Source organism: Ascidiella aspersa, chromosome 3 (genome assembly GCF_963924565.1).
Source record: "Ascidiella aspersa chromosome 3, kaAscAspe10.2, whole genome shotgun sequence".
In the NCBI taxonomy this organism is placed as follows: Eukaryota; Metazoa; Chordata; class Ascidiacea; order Phlebobranchia; family Ascidiidae; genus Ascidiella; species Ascidiella aspersa.
In genome coordinates, this window is record NC_139449.1 from 2930709 (window position 1) to 2951886 (window position 21178).

The 21178-nt window shown below is 34.4% G+C and overlaps 2 protein-coding genes across 3 annotated transcripts; one reads left to right on the plus strand and one right to left on the minus strand.

The window, feature by feature from the left end:
- Window positions 1-19: 19 nt before the first annotated feature.
- LOC146158100 (glutathione hydrolase 7-like) lies at window positions 20-19745 on the minus strand. Of its 2 annotated transcripts, XM_083384092.1 has the most exons (15): window positions 19611-19745; window positions 17760-17792; window positions 13061-13229; window positions 12525-12633; window positions 11046-11200; window positions 10322-10534; window positions 9119-9323; window positions 8736-8880; window positions 8087-8202; window positions 7346-7431; window positions 5518-5670; window positions 4934-5060; window positions 4375-4501; window positions 3890-3997; window positions 20-2130 (listed from the first exon to the last, which is right to left on the minus strand). In XM_083384092.1, the coding sequence occupies exons 3-15, from the start codon at window positions 13126-13128 to the stop codon at window positions 1967-1969; spliced, it is 1776 nt and encodes a 591-aa protein (XP_083240218.1). In that variant the 5' UTR covers window positions 13129-13229; window positions 17760-17792; window positions 19611-19745; the 3' UTR covers window positions 20-1966. The 2 variants fall into 2 exon arrangements, with proteins under 2 accessions (XP_083240218.1, XP_083240217.1); XM_083384091.1 differs by lacking the exon at window positions 17760-17792 and having other exon boundaries at window positions 19611-19738.
- LOC146158101 (CMP-N-acetylneuraminate-beta-galactosamide-alpha-2,3-sialyltransferase 1-like) lies at window positions 16215-19307 on the plus strand. The gene is made up of 4 exons (XM_083383512.1): window positions 16215-16748; window positions 17244-17373; window positions 18501-18657; window positions 18935-19307. The coding sequence occupies exons 1-4, from the start codon at window positions 16215-16217 to the stop codon at window positions 19188-19190; spliced, it is 1077 nt and encodes a 358-aa protein (XP_083239638.1). The 3' UTR covers window positions 19191-19307.
- Window positions 19746-21178: the final 1433 nt, after the last annotated feature.

The following is a 21178-nucleotide window of genomic DNA, read 5'->3' on the forward strand; positions in this document are numbered from 1 at the left end:
TTAATATGACCGAAATACCGTGTTTTCGTTTGCTGGTATTTAAAAGGACAGAAAATATTTAGGCTTCTTTTATGAAAATTTTCCGAGGAAAAAATACTTAAATAAAATAAAGGCGATAAGCTAACTGTATCATGTTAACAATCAGACTGTGACGTCACAAAGTGTAACAATCAGTTTCGGGCAATAAGACCCGCAGGCGCTTGTAGCAAAATTAGGGACGGCCGGGCAGAAAATAAATCAGTAATATCGCCGCTAACAAGGCAACACGAAAACAACTAAAAAACATTTCACACAAAAAACTCCGCTGTGGAAATGCCTCATCATAGGCGTAAAACAAATCAATTTTAAGTGTGAAGTAACTAAAGGTAAAGAAAAAAAAGCTGTTTTTCCTAAACATTTGTGTTAGTGTTTCCCAACCCATGGGATGCGACCCCAAAATTGTGTCGCCGTTAATTTCGTGAAAAAAACGTGAAAAAAAACTAATCGCCATATGTACGAACATTGCTTGGTCAGACTATTCCAAACGATAATTGAAAATTACAACATGCAAGTCCGAAGTATTTTAGCAAAACTAAAAACAACATAAAACGCACGGAAAAATTATTGCACGATAACTAATTACCGGACTCCGTATAGTGCATAAGTAACTGTATTATATCGTTTCGCATAGAATAGGTATATTTGAATCTGGGTGAAATATATGTGGGTGGAATCTTGACTCGTACAAAGCACGAAAGTTACTTGAAAACTGTGAAAATATGCCAAAGACAAGGGAAATAGCAGAATGAAAATGCGGACTTCAAAATGAAAATCGCGGTGAGAAGGTTTAAATATGAATAAAGTGTTTAAGTGTGCTGAAATTTTTGTAGAAACGCTCGTGCCGAACAGTAGACCGCTATTATGCAACTTGTTTATCAGGGGTCCCATATTTTTTTTCATGAATGGTCAGACAATTAATTAGTGTTGGGCTATATGGACTTATTAAAACGGAAAAACTATAAAAAAGGATGTAACAAAACATTGCAAGCTTTAAAAAATGTAGTTTAACTTAATAGTCTATCATAATTAAGCTTGGTTTCGTATCCGATAAACATTTCCGGTAAAACAGTTTTAAAAAACGTGTTTAAAAAATTATACCCCGTTGGACTTGGTGGCCCCTGAGTTGGAGTGATGAACTTAAATTAAACACTTTTATACGAATTTTGGTTCAAATAAACGCACGTATTCGCTATTTCAACACAGGTTTGTTTCAGTTAGTTTTTAACAAGAACGCGTTGCGTTCAGCGGCGCAGCAGAATTTTACACGGGAAAATAAATATACTTATTCACCTAAAAAACATAAAATGCTCTTGAAAACAGAAGCAATGCAATAACATCCCTAAACCGTCCTGGATTTAAAACTTTGCTCCAGTTTAATTATGTTTAGAGTTATCAACCGGATTTAATTAAACCTTTTAAACGAATTTTATGTTTTCAATTAGCACGTGTTCGCTATTTCATAACCGAGACTGCTTCAGGCTTCTAACAAGTAACGCAGGGAAAATAAATCTATCAATTTACCTAAATACGTAAAATGCTTGGAAAAACTAAAAGCTATATAATTACACCCCTAAAGCGTCCTAGATTTAAAGCTTGCTCAAGTTTACTAAACCTAAAACAGAATAAAAACAAAAAATGACAAAAAACACGAAAAATGCCATACGTCGAACGCGAGAGTGGATAATTAGATATTGTGTAATTAAAAAAAGAAGGACAATGTAAAGCTATATAGTTACACCCTTAAAGCATCCTTGATTTAAAGCTTGCTCAAGTTTACTAAAACTAAAATAAAGTAAAAACAAAAAAAAGGACAAAAACACGAAAAACGCCAACGTCGGACGCGAGATAAATATTTAATTAGATCTATATTGCGTAAATAAAAAGTACGACAATGTGACTACAGTTTAATTTACGAATCAAACAGAGGTTAAAACGTCGCCCCCACGTCATTTGGACCCCTAGGGTCAGCCACCGCAGTTACCCCCGTCGATGTCCACTCGAGCAAATCCACTTCGCCCAATGTACCGTTGAGTGACGTCACTTCGTGGCCGAGTTGACGAAGATACGTCATCAGACCTTCGGGCGCCGAAGCTGGTGACGCAATATAATGGTTATACATCTGTATTTGCGAGAGACCAGGGCGAATAGTTGACTTAACCTCAAAACGATTGGTATATAGGTTACAGGACCATTCAGAACCTGGGCGTATGCTTTGGCCCGACGCTTACGTGCGGTCAAGTGCTTAACCAACGTACGTAGTCGTGACGATTAAACTTTTTAGTTATGACGGAGCACTTGTCCCGATTACATTTCCATTAAACTTAGACCGAAATCTTTCCAGCCAAATATAGCGAACATGAAAATCAGGAATTGACAATCACAATTAAACAGAAATATTCGTCTTGGTATTTTTTTATCTTCAGAAATCTTTTGCACCCGATGCAAACACGGGCTGCAGGCTGCAGGGTCTAAGTCGCACATTTGGGACTCGAGTAATAATTCGTAAAACTACCCCAGTTCTGATTCCGACGTGCGCATGCGCAGTACAAAATTCGAAACTCATATTGCCCAAACTGTAAAAGGTGTAAGAGCCAAGAGAAATTTTTCAAGCCATGTTGTGGGTGGATTATTAATAGGACGACCCTATAAGTGGATTGCTGAATATCCGCCTTATTTCGTTACGTAAATGGATGAACTACAGGTTGTAGAGTCGGAACCGCACTCGGGACTCGACGAAATCAAACATTTGGCCGGAGGCGGATTTGGACTCTAGTCGTTTTCAACCGACTCCGCAGCCGTGGTAAAAAATACGGAGATTTATAGTATTGAAAAACCGCATACATAATGGATCTGTGGAAAGATAAAGTAGCTCTTATAATTGACCAGCTTTTGAATCACAGTGTTTTATTAGTTCAAAGTAAGAGATTTTGACTAGTCTTTTAACAGTGCCAGGTGATACTACCGTTTTATTATTAGGACAAATACGACAACGGCCCATGAATAGAATAGTCATACGTCTGACTGCTATCCGGATACAGCGTTACAAGACTAATTACGACCAGTCGGAAAACCGATTATGGTGAGATTCGAACTCATAATTATTACACTATGAGAAGTTGCTCTCTCAACTAAGCTCTGAAGACTTAGAGATACAGTAAGTCGATAACGGACGATGGCACCCTTGCCGGCTGACGCATTCGAAAAAAAGTGGAACTTCATTTGGAATTATTTAACAGTGCTCCACCAAGAAACCCAAACACCGTATGTGTGCTGACTGAGTTACTTCGCGAGTGGCACTGTCAGTGTTAAAATGACTTTAAGTCATTGACTTGACTTAAGTGCACTTTAGTCACTGTTTTCAAATGACTTGACTTGACTTAAGTCCTTTGACCAAAATGACTTGACTTGACTTAAGTCATTTTGTTAAATAACTTGGGAGTAAATTAAGTGTTTTTCATTAAATTTATCTCAAGTTTTGCACAATAAACATTTTTATCGCTGTATATTGCGTTTGTGTGTTTTTTTAGTGAATTTGTTGCTCATAATCGGACGAGTTTACCAATTTTAATAGTTTAGCAGTTCACTTTGATGTAATTGACATGACTTTAAATTGACTTTCTCTCATAAAGACTTGGACTGGTACTTGACTTGTTATTGTTGCAAAAGACTTTACTTGGACTTTAGTTATTTCAAAATGACTTGTTTACAACACTGGGCACTGTTGACAAAATGTATTTTTAAGTTGACAAACTTTTGTATAACCTTCATCGGGACAGAGTTATATAAAAAAAAAAACGGTGAAAACAGGAAAGGCGCACGAGTAAAGACAATGAAACCACATAACTCTTACCTTCAAGTTGCACAGGGTATGGAACTAGCTGCTGATGGGTGCGATATCGCTTCACACTGTCGGTGTAACTGGCACCCTGGCCCTTGTCCAGAATGTACTGGACAGTGGCTGCATTGTACGTAATAAAATAAGTTCAAATGTTGTATAGAGCATATAGTCTTTACCACATACTACACCGATAAGTATGAAAGTAGAAAACGATATTGTTGACAGAAAAGTGACTTTAAAATAATAGATTTCGGAATACCGAACAAGCGTCTTGCCACCCCGGTTGGGAACAACTGCCCCAACCCAAAACTACAACTACCTGTATCTTTAGCATTGTTACCAAACATAGCAGTTCTGAAATAGATATTACGGACAGCTATAAGATATAATGTTTAACCACTATCCCTAAAAGCTATAGATTCGCTGCAATATTATCATGGCTATCCTTAATTAGAAAACTATTTTCACCAACTTTAGCACAAAGAAAATCTACTTGCCCGAAACGGAAATGTATCCAGGCCAGCTCCCTGGCACCACGTAGTGGCCACATTTGGACTTCTGAGGTATAATAATGACAGGAACGAGCGAAGATAAGGGCTGCTTGCCGCCAGAAATAAGGTTGTTCTAAAGAAATTTAAAGAATTTGACAAAGCCATCGTTAAAAAAAAGAAAAGGGGTTCTTACAAAAAAAAAATTCATGCAACGACCAGTCAAACAACGACAATTCTCTTTATCAAATATTAACTGGGCTCGCATCCACGTAACAACAAGGGTGATAATACAAAGCAATTCACCCATGGGGGCGTCAGATCTTACTTACCCACTTATGATGCAAAACTACCGCAACGATTAACCAAATTCAACAAAAACAAACAAGTAATGAAAAAATAATAATAAAAAAAAGCAATAAAAAATCAAAAAAAAATTCCAAAATTATTCAAAAATAAACAAAAATTACAAAATACATCAAACAACAAAACCCCCCCCAAAAAAAACATACCAAATATGTTTTTAGGTACCAACTACAATCTGGCCCTACAACAGACAACCACTAACCTGAGGTTCTTTTAATGTTGCGGTATCGACTTGTGTATTCTTTCCTTGCCAGTTGAAATCGAGAACTGCGTCGTTGAGAACAACACCCATCGACATCTGCTTCGAGCCGAAACTAAACCCAAGCGACCTAAATACATAAAAGATACACAATTTAAAAAGACTTGGATGTCAGACGCGGATACATTTTGTTTGGTGGGAGGCATAACGCAAATTTCAAAGATAACAAATTTTTTTTCGAATCTACGTACTTAATTTTTTCGCATTTACGTAGATAAAATAGGCAAAAATACAGTTTTTGGGGCCATGGCCACGTCCCCTCGCAATATATAACAATACAATTGTTTAACGTGCAAAACTTTAGATAAAAGTCCAACTAAGATCAGTTATCCAAAATTTCAAAAAATAGGTCTGAAAAAGACCGACTTAAGTCAAGTTAGGTCATTTGAAAGCAGTGACTTAAGTGCACCTCAGTCAAGCCAATGAAGTCACTACAACACTGGGCAACGTATAAAAAGTCACCAAATCACTTGAACAACGTAAGCAAAACTCAAAAACGTCTGCCAGTTAAGAATTAAAAGGCCTACATCGTAATGCTGATGACGAATCCATCTGAGCCAACGACCGACACGAACTGTTGACCACGTGAAGCGACTTGTACAGGTTGTGTTCCTTCCAAGTAGTGGTTTAAAGGGAAAGATTGGCTGTCGTTGATACGCGAAGCTGTCTGGGCCCCGACGCTGCAAAAATATTGCAACGGATTATGTTTTATAAAGCAAGATCAACAATAAAAATTCACAAAATAAGTAAAATAAATAAATTATTCAAAAAAAAAAAAAAAAATAAAAAAAAAAGGAAATCATTCGGCCTATTCAAAAATATTGCAACGGATTATGTTTTATAAAGCAAGATCAACAATAAAAATTCACAAAATAAGTAAAAATTACAAAATAAATAAATAAATTATTCAAAAATCAAAAAAAAAATTAAAAAAAAAAGGAAATCATTCGGCCTATTCAAAAATATTGCAACGGATTATGTTTTATAAAGCAAGATCAACAATAAAAATTCACAAAATAAGTAAAAATTACAAAATAAATAAATAAATTATTCAAAAATCAAAAAAAAAATTAAAAAAAAAAAGGGAAATCATTCGGCCTATTTAAGATTTTCGTACAATTTAGCCTGTGGTAATAGCTGCTCTAAAACTGGTATATAATGTACACTTAAGTGTAGGGATGTCTGATACAGATATTTAATCCCAACACTGATTCCGATATTATGGACAAAAAGTATCGTGATTCAATCTGATACCAAATTACGTTATAACTATGCTCAAATAGGCAAAATACAGTAAATTGAAACTGCAAAACGGATTTTCTACAAGTTATGACGTAACCATTAGCTTTATCTTGAAAAGTTTAGTTACCTACAGTTGTTAAGCTATTATTTGTAAATGAAGTCAACTTTCAAGGTAAAAAACTTTGTGTTGTATCGCAAATCATGGCGGAAATTCCTATATTAATGTAGTATCGGATCGGCACCCATACCAACCCAGTTTTGGACAAGTACCGATACTACAGCTTGACAATGTGTATAGGTGCCGATCCGATGTTATCGGACGAGTACCGATACTACCACTTGGCATCGGGTATCGGCTACGATCCGATATTATCGGACGAGTACCGATATTACCACTTGGCATCGGGTATCGGCTACGATCCGATATTATCGGACGAGTACCGATACTACCACTTGGCATCGGGTATCGGCTACGATCCGATATTATCGGACGAGTACCGATATTACCACTTGGCATCGGGTATCGGCTACGATCCGATATTATCGGACGAGCACCGATACTACCACTTGGCATCGGGTATCGGCTACGGTCCGATATTATCGGACGAGTACCGATACTACCACTTGGCATCGGGTATCGGCTACGATCCGATATTATCGGACGAGTATCGATACTACCACTTGGCATCGGGTATCGGCTACGATCCGATATTATCGGACGAGTACCGATACTACCACTTGGCATCGGGTATCGGCTACGATCCGATATTATCGGACGAGTACCGATACTCCCACTTGGCATCGGGTATCGGCTACGATCCGATATTATCGGACGAGTACCGATACTACCACTTGGCATCGAGTATCGGCTACAATCCGATATTATCGGACGAGTACCGATACTAACACTTGGTATCGTGTATCGGCTACGATCCGATATAATCGGACATTCCTATACTCAAGTGTATAGTGAATAAAAGCTCAGGTATACCACTGCTAATCAATTATAGAATCGATTTGGACAGAAAGTAACAGCCATTGATTTCTGGCCCTCCTATTGATTTGACAAACTCCAAATTGGAAAGACCTTTTTGCTGTTGTATGTTGTATTACCTTTGCGTGGAGGTGATATTCCACCGTGAAGAGTTCTGTCCGATACGGGAGAATCCGTATTTAAGCGCCTCGGCAAGCCTGTGCGACTAAAAAGAAATCGGGTTATTTCTGGTGATCTTACGCTAATTTTGGAAAGAACACGCTAAAAAGACGAACACACTAGAAGTCCAGGTTTTTATGCCCCATTTATAAACTGTATTTTTAATGGAAATTTTAGGATAACTCCTGGAGGTTGTAGTTAGGCGTAGAATGAATATCAAAGCTCATACAGAAGTAGAAAGCATTTGTGAACGTTTACAAAAAATCTTAAGATAATGTTTGCATGTTGTAGTTAGACGTAGAATGAATATGACAAGGCCCATACAGAAGTAGGTAGCATTTTTATGCGTTTTGAATATCTATTAATTAATTTTCAATGTTTGAAAATGAACAAAGATTTATTCGAAATGTTTAAATGTTATCCACTTCTATAAGGGTTTTAATATTTTTACTTCGTCTATCATCCTAAAACCTTCAACCGTTATCTGAAGAAAAATAAAGAAAAATAATATTTGAATTTGGACCATAGGAAAACAGTACTTCGCAAATTTCAGACAAATATACTATTACACTGGTTGCATTTTTGCGTAATATATTTTGTGTCATAATGAAAAAAGTATTAAAAACACACACTTACATTTTGAAATGTTAAGAGTAATTTATATATTCTTATATAGAAAAGTTTAGAAAAACAGTCTTTACCTGAAGAAATGCGTCTTGTTCAGTCGAGATGGTTTGATTGTAGAAGGCCATGGTTCCCATCACGGAATGTAACACTGGGCCAAATGACGGATGTGGTCCGGTAACAATCTTCATATCTACAAACATTCTTTCACTTAAACCAGTGTTTCTTAAGCTTTAACGCCGACTCAAAAACTCAAGCGTAAAAGGTATAAAAGCAAGGCTTTGGCGACCAAATTGTTTTTACAGAACTTTAAAGTGAATAAAACAGAAGAAACTACTATAAATAAATTCAGCTTATTTGATTTGAGCTTAGTCTTCGTATTGTGTCCGTATTTTTTTCCGAATTTTGTAGAAATCTTGATCAGAACCAATCTCTATAAATCTAACCATACAACACTACTGCAGTCGGCCACCTAACCAAATTAAACTTTAAAACAATTTTGGGCCGCGACTCATGGACCGAGAAACACTGACGCAACTTTGGTAGGATCATTGAATTTGAAAACATACTTTTTTTTCTATCGTAATTAAAATCAGTCATTTTTTTCTATCGTAATTAAAATCAGCCATTTTATAAGGATAAATGGCTAACTATGAAATGATTGACTTTTATTACAAAGTCCAAAATATTTGCAAATCGGTGAAAGTATGAAAAACAAAAAGTCACCTCTATAAGTTACTTCATCAACGTTGTAGGTGTCGATTACATTGTAGTCCTTCAAATCCTTTGCAGTGATACTCGATCCAAGTTGGGAAGCGAACTGTTGTGATAGCTCCCCACTATAAAATGCATCTCCTGAGTCCGCGATTTTCTAAAAACAGCGATAAAAGAAAGTCAAACGGGATTGTGTTGGTTTTCGAAAGAACGGCAATCGCTAATTATAGAAATTAAATAACATCCTGATTATAACATATTGAACTGTTTTTCAAAAATAGATTTAAAATTACCATATTTCAAAAAAGAACAGATACAGGTTTGAAAGAAAAATGAAAAAGTTTCAGGAAAAAAAAAAGTTTAAGAACCCCTGTTATAAAGACACAAAGACAAACCTGTAATGTTTTTGCCAGCGCTGGTTGTTTCAAAATGTCGCCTTTTTGTAACTTACTGCCACCGGCATTAGTGACAAGTGACAGTAAAGCTTCTGGCAGGTTGGCAAGACTCAGCTTGTCAATGGCAGTGGCAAGATCAGATGAAACCGACATGCCATCCTTGGCAAGCTTGACAGCCATCTCAACTATTTTATTCCATTTCATCCTGGAAATTGATTGAGGTGTTTAGGTAAAACCTTAATATTAGGTTAACTTAGTAAAATTACTGTAGGGCAGGGTCTTAAATGCCCTAATAAAGAAAAAGTAATAAAATACAGATAAAAAAAACAATTTAATTTTTGAAGAAAGGCCAAAAAACTTTCAGTATCCCAGAAATATTAATAGGTTTACGCATTTTGTTTTACTAATAAATAATAATAAAATTGGTGGGTTTAATTTATAAATCCTTTAGTTATGTGTGTTTAATTATACATCCTTAAGTTATATTTTACCAAATGACAATTTGATAAAGCCCACTAATATTGATAAAAACAATTATTAATATTTTATAGTTTGACATAAAGTGTAATATTACCAGCTCACGGTTGTTAGGCTTTACAGTTATATCATGGTCCTTTTGTAAAAAAAAAGTTTAGTGACCCCTGATCTAGACCAAATAAAAACAATATTCACACATTTTTAAGTTCTTTATAATAAATTACAAAAAATGTTTAGTATATTCATAACGGGTATGTGTAGTGTTTCCCAAACCTTTTTCGCAACAATCTAAATGTAGAAATAACAAGAAGTTAGGGCGACCAAATTCTATTTACTGAAATTTTAAGTAAACAATGTATAATACATTGCAATTAATAAGATCCAGGAAGAATGGAAGTGGTGAAAAAGATCTAAACAAATTTAGATAAAAACACAAAATACTGCATTAACGCCAAATCCAGCATCACCAGGTCTGATACAAACTTTAGTTAAATGAATAAGTTTGAATTTAATTAACATTTAAAAATTTGGAAGAATTCATTAAACAAGTCTTTTATATTAATTCTTTAAAATTTAGGAGAATTCTAGCCAAGAGCAATTGGCAAACAAACCAAATTAAACGACCATATAATTTTTGGTCGTAACTCATTGGTTGAGAAACACTGTCTTATTTCAACTGCATAGGTTAAAAATTATATGTAAGTAAAATCTCCTAGTATTTCATACTTTCCATGATGCTGATGGATCAGAAACAGCCCCTTGATTAATCCTGGAACCGCAATTGAGTCTTTTGGGTCAATTTGCGATGTGTTTTTCCCCACAAAGCGAGAACTTATTAAACTAGCGTTGCTTAAAGAGGAGGGACCAATCTCGCGGAAATTGTACAAGTGCGTCGCATTCTCTGCGACCCTTTGGTTGTGTACAAGCGAAAATCCACCTCTGAAAATAAATAAACAAAATTGTACACAAAATATTGAAAAAACAAAAGACAGTTTGCATGTTAGCCTGAAAAGTGTGTATCTGTATCAACTTTTCTTAATGCAATTATCAGGACGTTTAGCTGTTGTTAACTATCTTTAAGGTAAATGAAATAAAACAAGTTCTTTTAAAGGCTTTGGCTCTGAAAAGATCAACAACTAGTTTAGCTCCACACTTACCCGCCAATACTTGCAGCCTGTGGGTGACATTTTTTGAACGTTTCGAATAAATCTTACGATAAAATGGCTGGAGGTGTCATTAGACGCAGAATGAATATCAAAGTCCATACAAAAGTAGGTAGCATTTTAAATGTCTTGAGTAACTCTTAAGATATAATGGCTGGAGGTTGTAGTTAGACATAGAATGACACTTACTTAAACCCAAAAAACTTAAATACAGACAAACATCTTCACCCAAAACTAATCCCTACCCCAACTTATTACTTGTTCCACTGGTTTAACTTCACACTTACCCTCCAATACTTGCAGCATGGGGGTGGGCAACGCACAAGCAAAGTGCCGTGAAGATGGCCGCATCAGCCGTGGAAGATTCACTCGAGCGAAGCATCTCTTTGCCGAGCTCCGAACAGTTGCCATTGTTGGAAATGACCCCACCGTGTGGTACAATCTAAATAATACATCGCAAAGTTTAACTGGAGTAGAGAATGTGGTTGATCTATAAGCTGAGTTGTTCCAAGTACATAATGTTAAAAAAGGAGATTTACTCCAATTTAATATTTTGTAATGATAGAAAGAGAAAATCAAAACAAATTGTTAAGAATTAATATAAACACATAATACTCATAATCATTTATATAAGTATATAACAATTTCCTTTTACAAGATTTAGATGATAAACAAATCAAAGTGAATGCAATGTTTTTTGTTTTTCAAAATAAAAAAAAATGCAATAAACAATAAATCAAAAACAATTTCTGATTGATCTCTTTGAAAATATCCTTTATCGGGAATAGGAAAAATATTTTCGCTATGAAATGTTTTTTAAACCAAAATTCAGGTTTAATATTTTCTAAATGATCTAATTTCCACCAGCGTACTAAAAATGTTAATCAAAAATTGATTGTAAGTTTTCTATGGGATTTGTGTATTATTTGTGCTCCATAAAATAGGTGTGACTAAAAAAACAGACTGATGTTATAGTGGGTGGAGTTAGTCACCTTACTTATTCATTGCATGCTTTATAGCAGTTGTGGACGTTGGGATAACATATACAGAAAATCTTGAGCAGGGCAAACAACTTGCAACTCGGCAACAAAATACACATATAGCAATCAAACAATAAATAAAACCTAGTGAAACATAGAACAAAGTTTTCTATCGATTTGAGGGAAGCAAGTAGAGAAACAACAATTCGCACATTTGCCTGCTACATCTTGTTCATAAAACTAGCCTGTGGTGAGGTTTGAACACACTACCTCAGTGGTTCTTAACCAGGGTGCCAATTCTAATGCTATTCGAAAATCTTTAGGAATCTTTTTTGTAATGATTAGAGTGGAACAAATTCAATTATAACTTCCTATGTTGTGTAGAGTTGATGTGTGCTGTTCCAGTTCCGTTTATTGCGACATTCTAGTGAGTTACCCAAAAATCTTGTAGGGGTGTCGCAAACTATTTGTTATTTCTGAGGGTCTCTGCTGGTCATAAAGGTTGAGAAACACTGCACTACCTCTATGTCATTTTTAGACAGTTCCTCTACCAAGCAACTACAGAGGTTTAAAGGGGGCGTGTCGAGAAACAACAATAGCACCACTGCTTGTTTCATTGTGCTAGTTTAAACACCTTTATATTGAAGGAGATCTAACAAGGGAAGAGTTTTTGTATAAGTTTGTGCATTTATATTTTATTAACCTCTCACAAAAACGAAAACTTTATTTGGTGAAAATACTTTTGTGGTTACATTTGTGAAAGGTGCCGTAACGCCAGCAGCTTACCTGTTGTGCTCCTGTGCTTATGTGGATTACAAGGGCAACTGTGACTGCAACGGCGGCAACAACCATTGTGGTGATAATCATGCAGAGGCCATCTGTGTACCTTAGCCATCTGAAAGTAAATGGAAAATTGTATTTAGAATACAAGCACAGCAGCTAAAAACTTTAGACATACGGCATTAAACACTACAAAACAGTTAAAAAAAAATTTATTACAATTAAATAGGCCTCTTTTCTACTTAATTTCAATCACTTATACAAATCATCAACCAGCACCTTTGTGTTTTTAACCATTTGCATGAAGCCAGAATCTTTCATTTAGCAAAAAAAGAGTAAAAAATAAAAAAAACAAGAATACAATTTTAATTGTACTTGGTTCTACTCAATGTGCAACTAGAAACATATTTTTAACCTTATGCATGAAGCCAGAATATTTCATGCGACAAAAAAAGAAAAATTTTGATAAAAAACGGGAATATTTATTATTTGGTTGAATTTTTTTTATAAAAAACAAACAATACAATTTGAATTTCAATTACCTCGGTCTCTTAAATGGATCCGAGCTTGTTTCTCTCAAAGGTGAGCTTTCTTCGAGGGTGGTCGGCATAATGAGAATGTTACTCGACGAAGCTGCGTCCGAACTTAACGTTGACGAGTGTGACGGACTATTGGTGAGTGGATCACTGGTCACTGCAAGCACTGCGCTATCTAGAGAACAAGGCTCGTTAAGTATGTAGCGATTACATTTACCATTGTACAGGATACTGCAAGAGTTAAGTTCCAGTATTCAAAATAGTGATGTGCGCTAATAATGGACTGGAACCTGATATCCGATGCCAAAGTTGAAAATGAATAAAGACTTATTCAAAACATTCAAAATGCTACCTACTTCTGTATGGACTTTGATATTCTTATTATGTCTTATTGTCTTTAGTAATGCTTTATTATTCGATCATATACATGTTTTATGATGTTTCTTGTGACATCATAAAGCATCTATTATGCTGTACTACCTTCTATCAGCGAATTTGTCGCATTAGTTAGAAAGTTGTTACATTAGAAAGAATCATGACTGTGGTAGTGTACTACAAGAACGTTTAATTTTTATAGGGCCGCGAAATATCAAAATAATTGCAACGGGCCAACCAGGCAAAATTTTTAGAAAAGTTTGGGAATCGCTGTTCTAGATAACGGGTTAATGCAGAAATACTGACAAACCTACATTTTTTAATTAGGTCCAACGCTCATTAAAAAGAAAAAAACATAATCGATAAGTTACAAGATTTTTGCTTATAGAGTTTGGCTAAGTTGCTACACATGCTACTTTTAAATATAATACATCTTATCATAACCACCTTAGTGCATAAAGATAAAAGAATCCAATCCCAATTGAAAAGTTAAGATAAGGTACAACACACTACAGCAATTACTATAATACACATACCTATTAGCATAACAAATTTACAAGCTAATTATGTGCAAACACATATTGTATTTTTTTTAATTATATACAGGTACAATTGCATCCCAACCACATAACATGCAATTGGGAAAATTAAACATAAATTAAACCAATTTGTGCACATTTGTGAAACAATATTACCTTGATTAAACATAAAAAAAACTTTTACAAGCTCATAAAAGACAGACGTTGTGTTAGTTAAAATAAAAAAATAAAACTTAATTACTGGGTATATTATAGAGATCGACCAATATCATTTTATCATAACGAAAGTGATAACCATATTTTTTGCATAATACTTGAGATATAGTACTAACTTTAACTAATTCAATGTAAAATTCAAATCAAATTCAGTATATATATCTACCTTTCAAATTTTAGAATTTATCTATATTGCATATTAACTGTGCACAATGTGAAAGACAGTAAACCAAAACTATGTTTAGTATAAGCTATGAAACTGAAATAAACGCACAAATTCCGAGTTTGTATTTTTCAACGAAAAAATATATAAACTCTTTATAGTAAAATATTGGCAAAAATATCGGTCAAAAATTACTGATGCTGAAATATTAGTAGAAGTGGAATATCGGCCGATATATCAGACTATCTCTAATAGATTTCACAATTTTATTTTTAATTATTGCTGAAAGACACCAAATAGTTTATAACCTTGTAACAACTTTGTGGTATGTTCAATGCACATTAAACTGAATACCAGAAAAAGGTGTGCTGTTTGCATTCTTTAACTGCCTTTTCTGTCAAACTATCTAGACATGCAATGCTATTTTGTTGACACATTGCAAACAAACAGGTGATTTAACAAACTGCCGAACTGAATGCATGTTTAAACCTGGCAAATAATGCTGTTTGCAGACCGGCAGACAATACAACTAGAGATGCTTTCACTGCATAAAAATGTGGCATGCTGCAACTAAGTTGTAGAAAGGTTATAACTTTAGGAAATCTTTATTGTAAGCTTGTAAGGTTGTTGTACGGTATAAAATTGGTGCTAAACATTAGATTTTATTGCAGAAAAGTTACTTTTTCTTGTAGCACTATAGTTAGACCACTGTGCATTGTTCATACCAAGAAGATTTTAATAATTCACATGAAAAATAGGTTTATTGTAAGCTTGTATGATATTGGTGCTAAACACTATAGTTTATTGCAGAAAAGTTACTTTTTTAGTAGCACTATAGTTAGACCACTATAAATCGTTCATACCAAGAATGATTTTAATAATTCACATAAAAACTAGAAAAATTTTATTGTAAGCTTGGTGCAGTATACAATTTGGTGCTAAACACTATATTTAATTGCAGGACTTTTGCCAGCAGTCTTATATAACTAGACTTCTGTATGTCAATTAATTGAGGAAATTTTATTGTAAGCTTGGCTGGTATTTGTAGTGGTACAAAATTAGTGTTAAATACTTTATTTTATAGCAGAAAGGGTAGTTTTGCTTGCAGCACTATAGCTGGGCTGTTGTACATCATTTAAACCAAGTCTAAAATATTCACAGAAAACAAGGAAATTTATATTGTAAGCTTCCATGGTACTTCTGTGGTATAAAATTGGTGATGAACATTGTGTTTAGTTGCAGAAAAGTTAGTTTGTAACACAATATAGGTAGACTGCTGTATATCGTTCATACCCAGTATGATTCTTAACATTTACACAAACTGAAAAAAAATTATAGTAAGCTTGGCTGGTATTTGTATGGCATAAAATTGGTGCTCAACACGTCATTTTATTGCAGAAAAGGTACTTTTTTGTTGCACTATAGTTAGACCACTGTGCATTGTTCATACCAAGAAGATTTTAATAATTCACATGAAAAATAGGTTTATTGTAAGCTTGTATGATATTGGTGCTAAACACTATAGTTTATTGCAGAAAAGTTACTTTTTTAGTAGCACTATAGTTAGACCACTATAAATCGTTCATACCAAGAATGATTTTAATAATTCACATAAAAACTAGAAAAATTTTATTGTAAGCTTGGTGCAGTATACAATTTGGTGCTAAACACTATATTTAATTGCAGGACTTTTGCCAGCAGTCTTATATAACTAGACTTCTGTATGTCAATTAATTGAAAAAAAATTATAGTAAGCTTGGCTGGTATTTGTATGGCATAAAATTGGTGCTCAACACGTCATTTTATTGCAGAAAAGGTACTTTTTTGTTGCACTAAAGCTAAACTGCTGTACATTGTCATACTAAGTATGGTTCTCAAAATTCACACGAAACGTATTATCAGAATATGCTTTGTCTTTTTTGTCCTTGTTGTCTACACTGTCCTGCTAATATGGAGCACTTCAAAGCTAATGTCGCACATTAAACCAACCGAAGAACTTGCAAGCCAAAGGCAACTGCCTGAAATGCACAACTCTGCGCATGTTGAAAAAAAGCAGAAAAAAGTTATTAGCCTCGGGCAAATTAGAACACAAGAGAAAGTGGAGAAAAAATGTAGGCAAAAACCGGGCCAATTAGCAAACAAAAGATGGCTAATGGCTAGGTATGACCCTGAGGTTGAACTACAATGGACTGAAGCGAATATTGGTATCAATTCTGACACACATGACTGGTGGCAGGGGGAGAGTGAAATCGACTCTATAGGTGCAGTAAAGAAACTGTTTGAGCTCGGAGTGCCAAAATGGAATGTGTTGCGAAGAGCTGAGACAGATAAACTGGAGGATTGTAGGAAATGCGCTGTGATCGGGGAACATTCACAATTAAAGGGAACCAACTTTGGAAAGGTAAAAGGTATAATAATTGTTACAGAAGTCGTTTTTGCAAAAAAATGTGACATAAGTCGTTTTTCCAAAATGACTCGACTTAAGTTTATCAGACAGTAAATGACTTGACTTGAGTCTTTCAGACAAATGGTTTGACACAATTCTTTCACAGCAATAAATTTAACTTTACCAGCTTTTAAAAAATCTTTGATAAAATCCAATTAGTTCTCTTGCCAGTTTGCTCACTAAATGGTGTGTTATTGATTTATAACCTTATGACCGAACAAGTTTTTACTTTTCAAGTGAACAGTTAAAATTAAGAAAATGCAACCAGCGACAAATCGGTTTTCAAAATAATCCATGACACCACCATCTAAATGTTGTTTATTTAAATTTCCTCAGAAATTAGCAACAAATGCGCTGATAAGAAAATTATCCACAAAATAAAACTGTTAATTAGGAAAAATAAATCGAATGCTTCAGGCCAAAAACCAAAAGTTTGAATTATTTTGGCAGATTATTGATTCCCATGATTTTGTGATGCGAACCAATCGAGTTGTCGGAGGTTATGAAGAATCGGATATTGGATCAAAAACCACCCACCAATTCACATACCCCGAAACGACAGAAGAAAACATGCCAGAAGGTTTCAAACAAGATTAGTAGAAATAAATTAATATCTCTTTATATTAGTAAAAACAAACGATCCATGCTAATTTGTTAGAAGTTTGATTAGTAAAAAAAAGTTGGTAAACCATCTACATACCAGTGCTTTGACATTCAAGCATGAAAGTTTGGGTATTTAACACTGGGTGGATTACTAGAAAAAAAATTGGTTTAAACTTAAAAAATCTCTGTTTCAATTTAAGGAATGTTTAAGCCACTTTTGCCAACTGAAAAAGAATAACGCTACAGCAATTAAGCAGGGTTAGGTCACCAACATGCAAGAAATCATTACCAGGTTACTGCAAAGCAACACAGCAAATTAAATTAGCACTAACAGCATTGGTTACGGTCACCGTAGCAACATACCAGGAACAGTACTGGGATAAACTCTTTAGAAATCTGTAATGCAGATAGAAGGGTTACTTTTGTTGAAAGGCACACAAGCTAGAAATATCAAGCTTTTTGCAGTGGTATTGTTAGGTGGTGTAATAAGGTTGCTACACAATGTCACACTATATGGAATAAATTCAAAGACATTTTAATTTTTTCAAGAAAATTGATCTAATACTAAAGACCTTAATTTGGATTACACACAAGCTAAAAACTTCTTGAATGCTTTTGCAGTGATACGGCTAGGTATTATAAGATTGCCACAAATTTTATGAAAAAATTCAAAGACACTTCTTTTTTTTTAAATTAAAGAATACTTTTTTAATTAGGAAAAAAATACATTTTAAATAAAATTTATACTACTTAAAAGACCTGGATTTGGATTATTCGACCAATTTTAAATATAATTAGAAAATAAAACAGTATAAATGGCATGGCAAACACAATAACACATAGTTTAAAATTTGTTTACTGCGGAACTCTGCAAAAATCTTAAGTGATTTGAGCATAAAATAAATTTACTTAGACTTCGCAATTAAAGTCAATTAAAGATTAAAGGCTCCAAGACAGCCCTGTGTAAATGGGTATAAAATTATCAGGACACTTGGCTGACAAACTATTTGCACAGAATTTTATTTCTTATTTAGGAACTCATATATACTTTAAATACACTTTTTTTTTTAACACGGACTGGTTAATTATTTTTTTTCATTTCAGGTAAAACTGCCGTTTTCATTCCATTTAAACCACTGGATGTTGAATGGCTAGAAAATAGTTTGACTGGAAAAAGACTGCAACACACCAGTATGACAAACAGTAAGCAACTGCAATGGGACACCTCAAAAATCGTGATTATTAACCCAAATTTTATCAGGTAATTTCAACCATATTATAACATGCAATGATAGGAACATCGATTTCTGAATCTCTAGCTGTTTATTTTGTCTAAATAAACACTAGTAGCATTGTGGAAATTTATCGAAATACAGTTATAAAGAAAGTATGTAATCAATTGTAAAATTGGTATATACGCATACATGACTGTGAGAAAAAATTCACACCACTTCAAAATCAGTTCTAAACTTGTCACACGACTAGATTTGAAATAAATTTTAAAACCTTATATTTTATGCTTATTTTAATGCAACTAGATACATCCAAACAAGATGGTTGCGTTCACTCGGTCAATATCCTTCTGCCAAGTTCATCGCTGTGGTTTTTGCGATACATATTTGCGACGAAATCAACGTCTTTGGAATGGATTATTATGACCAAAACATTAAAAAGAAAAAATCAAAAGACATAACTGGAGTGTCAACAAATAAGAAAATTGACATAAATGCTGAAAATAAAGAGCTGTGGCTACTTAATAATCATCAGTTCATACACATTCATGAAAAACACTAGAAATTTGTAATTATTTTTTGATTTATCATTCTGTTAAACAGTGTCCGTAAGGCCATAAACTGAAATATAGGGTTAACGTTAAGGTTTATTGATAATGAGATTATGTTTTGTATCTAACGTGCTTGCCTTTCAAACATTTAATGTTTAACTATATGTGGCACACAAAACATAAACTATCAATGTAAAAATACACTAATTCCTTAACAAATTGCTGTTAATTAAAAAAAAAACAGCATTTGAATAGGTTGTGTTTTGCAACAAAAGCTATACAGGGCTCATTGTATTCTACAAGAATTTATTAAATTGTTGTGAATTTAACACAATGGAATTGCATTTCCATTTAAAAAAGGTATTTTCCACACAAAGAAAAGTGTTTTTCCACCAGTGTGCCTATTTCAATGCACCAATAAAATCCATTACCTTCGGTATGTTTGCTGCTGTCATCCAATTGCAGATCAATCGTGCTGGTATCCAGTGAATTCATAAGGTCGGAACTTCTGTTAAACGTCACAGCTAATCCACTGTCAATATTAGCCATAGTTACACAAAGAAAACTGTAAAAAAATATAAAAATAGTCAAATTTACTGGCCGCCTCTATTGTAACCAGCCTGCATCCTGAGACAGGTACACACTTTTCTACTTGAAACAAATTGGTGTGCACAGATACAACCAAATTTGTAAAAAAATGCGAACTATTTGTAAGTATCAGGACTGCAGTTTGCAATTCATGGCACATCACGCCAAGATAAGTGTGCAGTGCCAAAATTTAAGGCATGCAGGTGTGCAAAATTAAAACATAATGCACACCTGTATCACGCAATTTTCTGCGCTGTACACTTAGATTTTGTTGTGAAGTGCCATGAAATACAAAGGTGGGAAATCCGGCGCTCTTTCACTATTGTACGTAAAAATTAATAAAAAAAAAACTTTCTTTAAATGCCGCATACCACAACACATATTGTTTGGGTTTTAGGGTGCGGGTTAGCGTTTGGTTGAGGGTGGGTCAAGTTATTATTAATAATAAACATAATATTACTTGACCCAACCACACCCAAACGCTAACCCGCACCCTAACAATATGCGTTGTGGTATGCGGTATTATTTTGTTTTGTTTTTTGCATAACTTTTCACGTACATAAGTGAAAGAGCGCCGGAAATCCTACCACAATTGAGCTTTTTTCAAAATTTAAGCACGCAATCTACTTATTGACATTGTGGAAAGTGTGACAAGTGCATCCACGAGTTTTTTCAACCAAATCTGTACTGCACCCCAAATATGTAAAACGCTTGAGCGACAAACGTACAATGTATGCAATACAGAGTGCAAAAACATGAAATTAGGGGCATTCTTTTTAACTTTGTTGCACCCCGTCACCCGGATTTTTTCGGCTGTGCACCTCAGAAATCTCGTCGAGATCTACCAAACTTTTCAGACTGGCCTATTGAGGTGTGCACACATACTTCGGCGCTTCTTCAGTTAGGTACTTAAAAATTACCAAAAAATCGGTTTACAAATACCGCACCGCACATTGTTTGGGTTACTGACTTAGGGTTAGTAGGATTCTAGACCAGCGACGCAATTTATTTTAATGCCCCAAGCAAGCAACAATAAAATTTCCAGGTACAAACCAAAATGTTGCAGTTTCCTTTAAACGTTACGTAAACTAAGTTTTATTACTATTTTAGTTATCCTGAACCCGTAGTACAACTTAAAGTCCTAATAAAATTCGAAAAAAGTATTGTCATTTGTCACCGGGAACGTAAATTTACAGTTCTTAAAGGAAGCTATAACAGCTAAACAAACAATACAAATAATAATAGTGGTTTATCTTTCATTTATTTATTTGTTTGCAGATTGTAACAAAATTTTATTTTCGTTGACACTATAAGATTTCTATGTTGATCGATTGTAATTCGTTTGAAGTCAAACATCTGTCCTCAACCAAAGAGAGTTTGTTTAAATCTCTTTGCCTTAGCTTAAACTTGT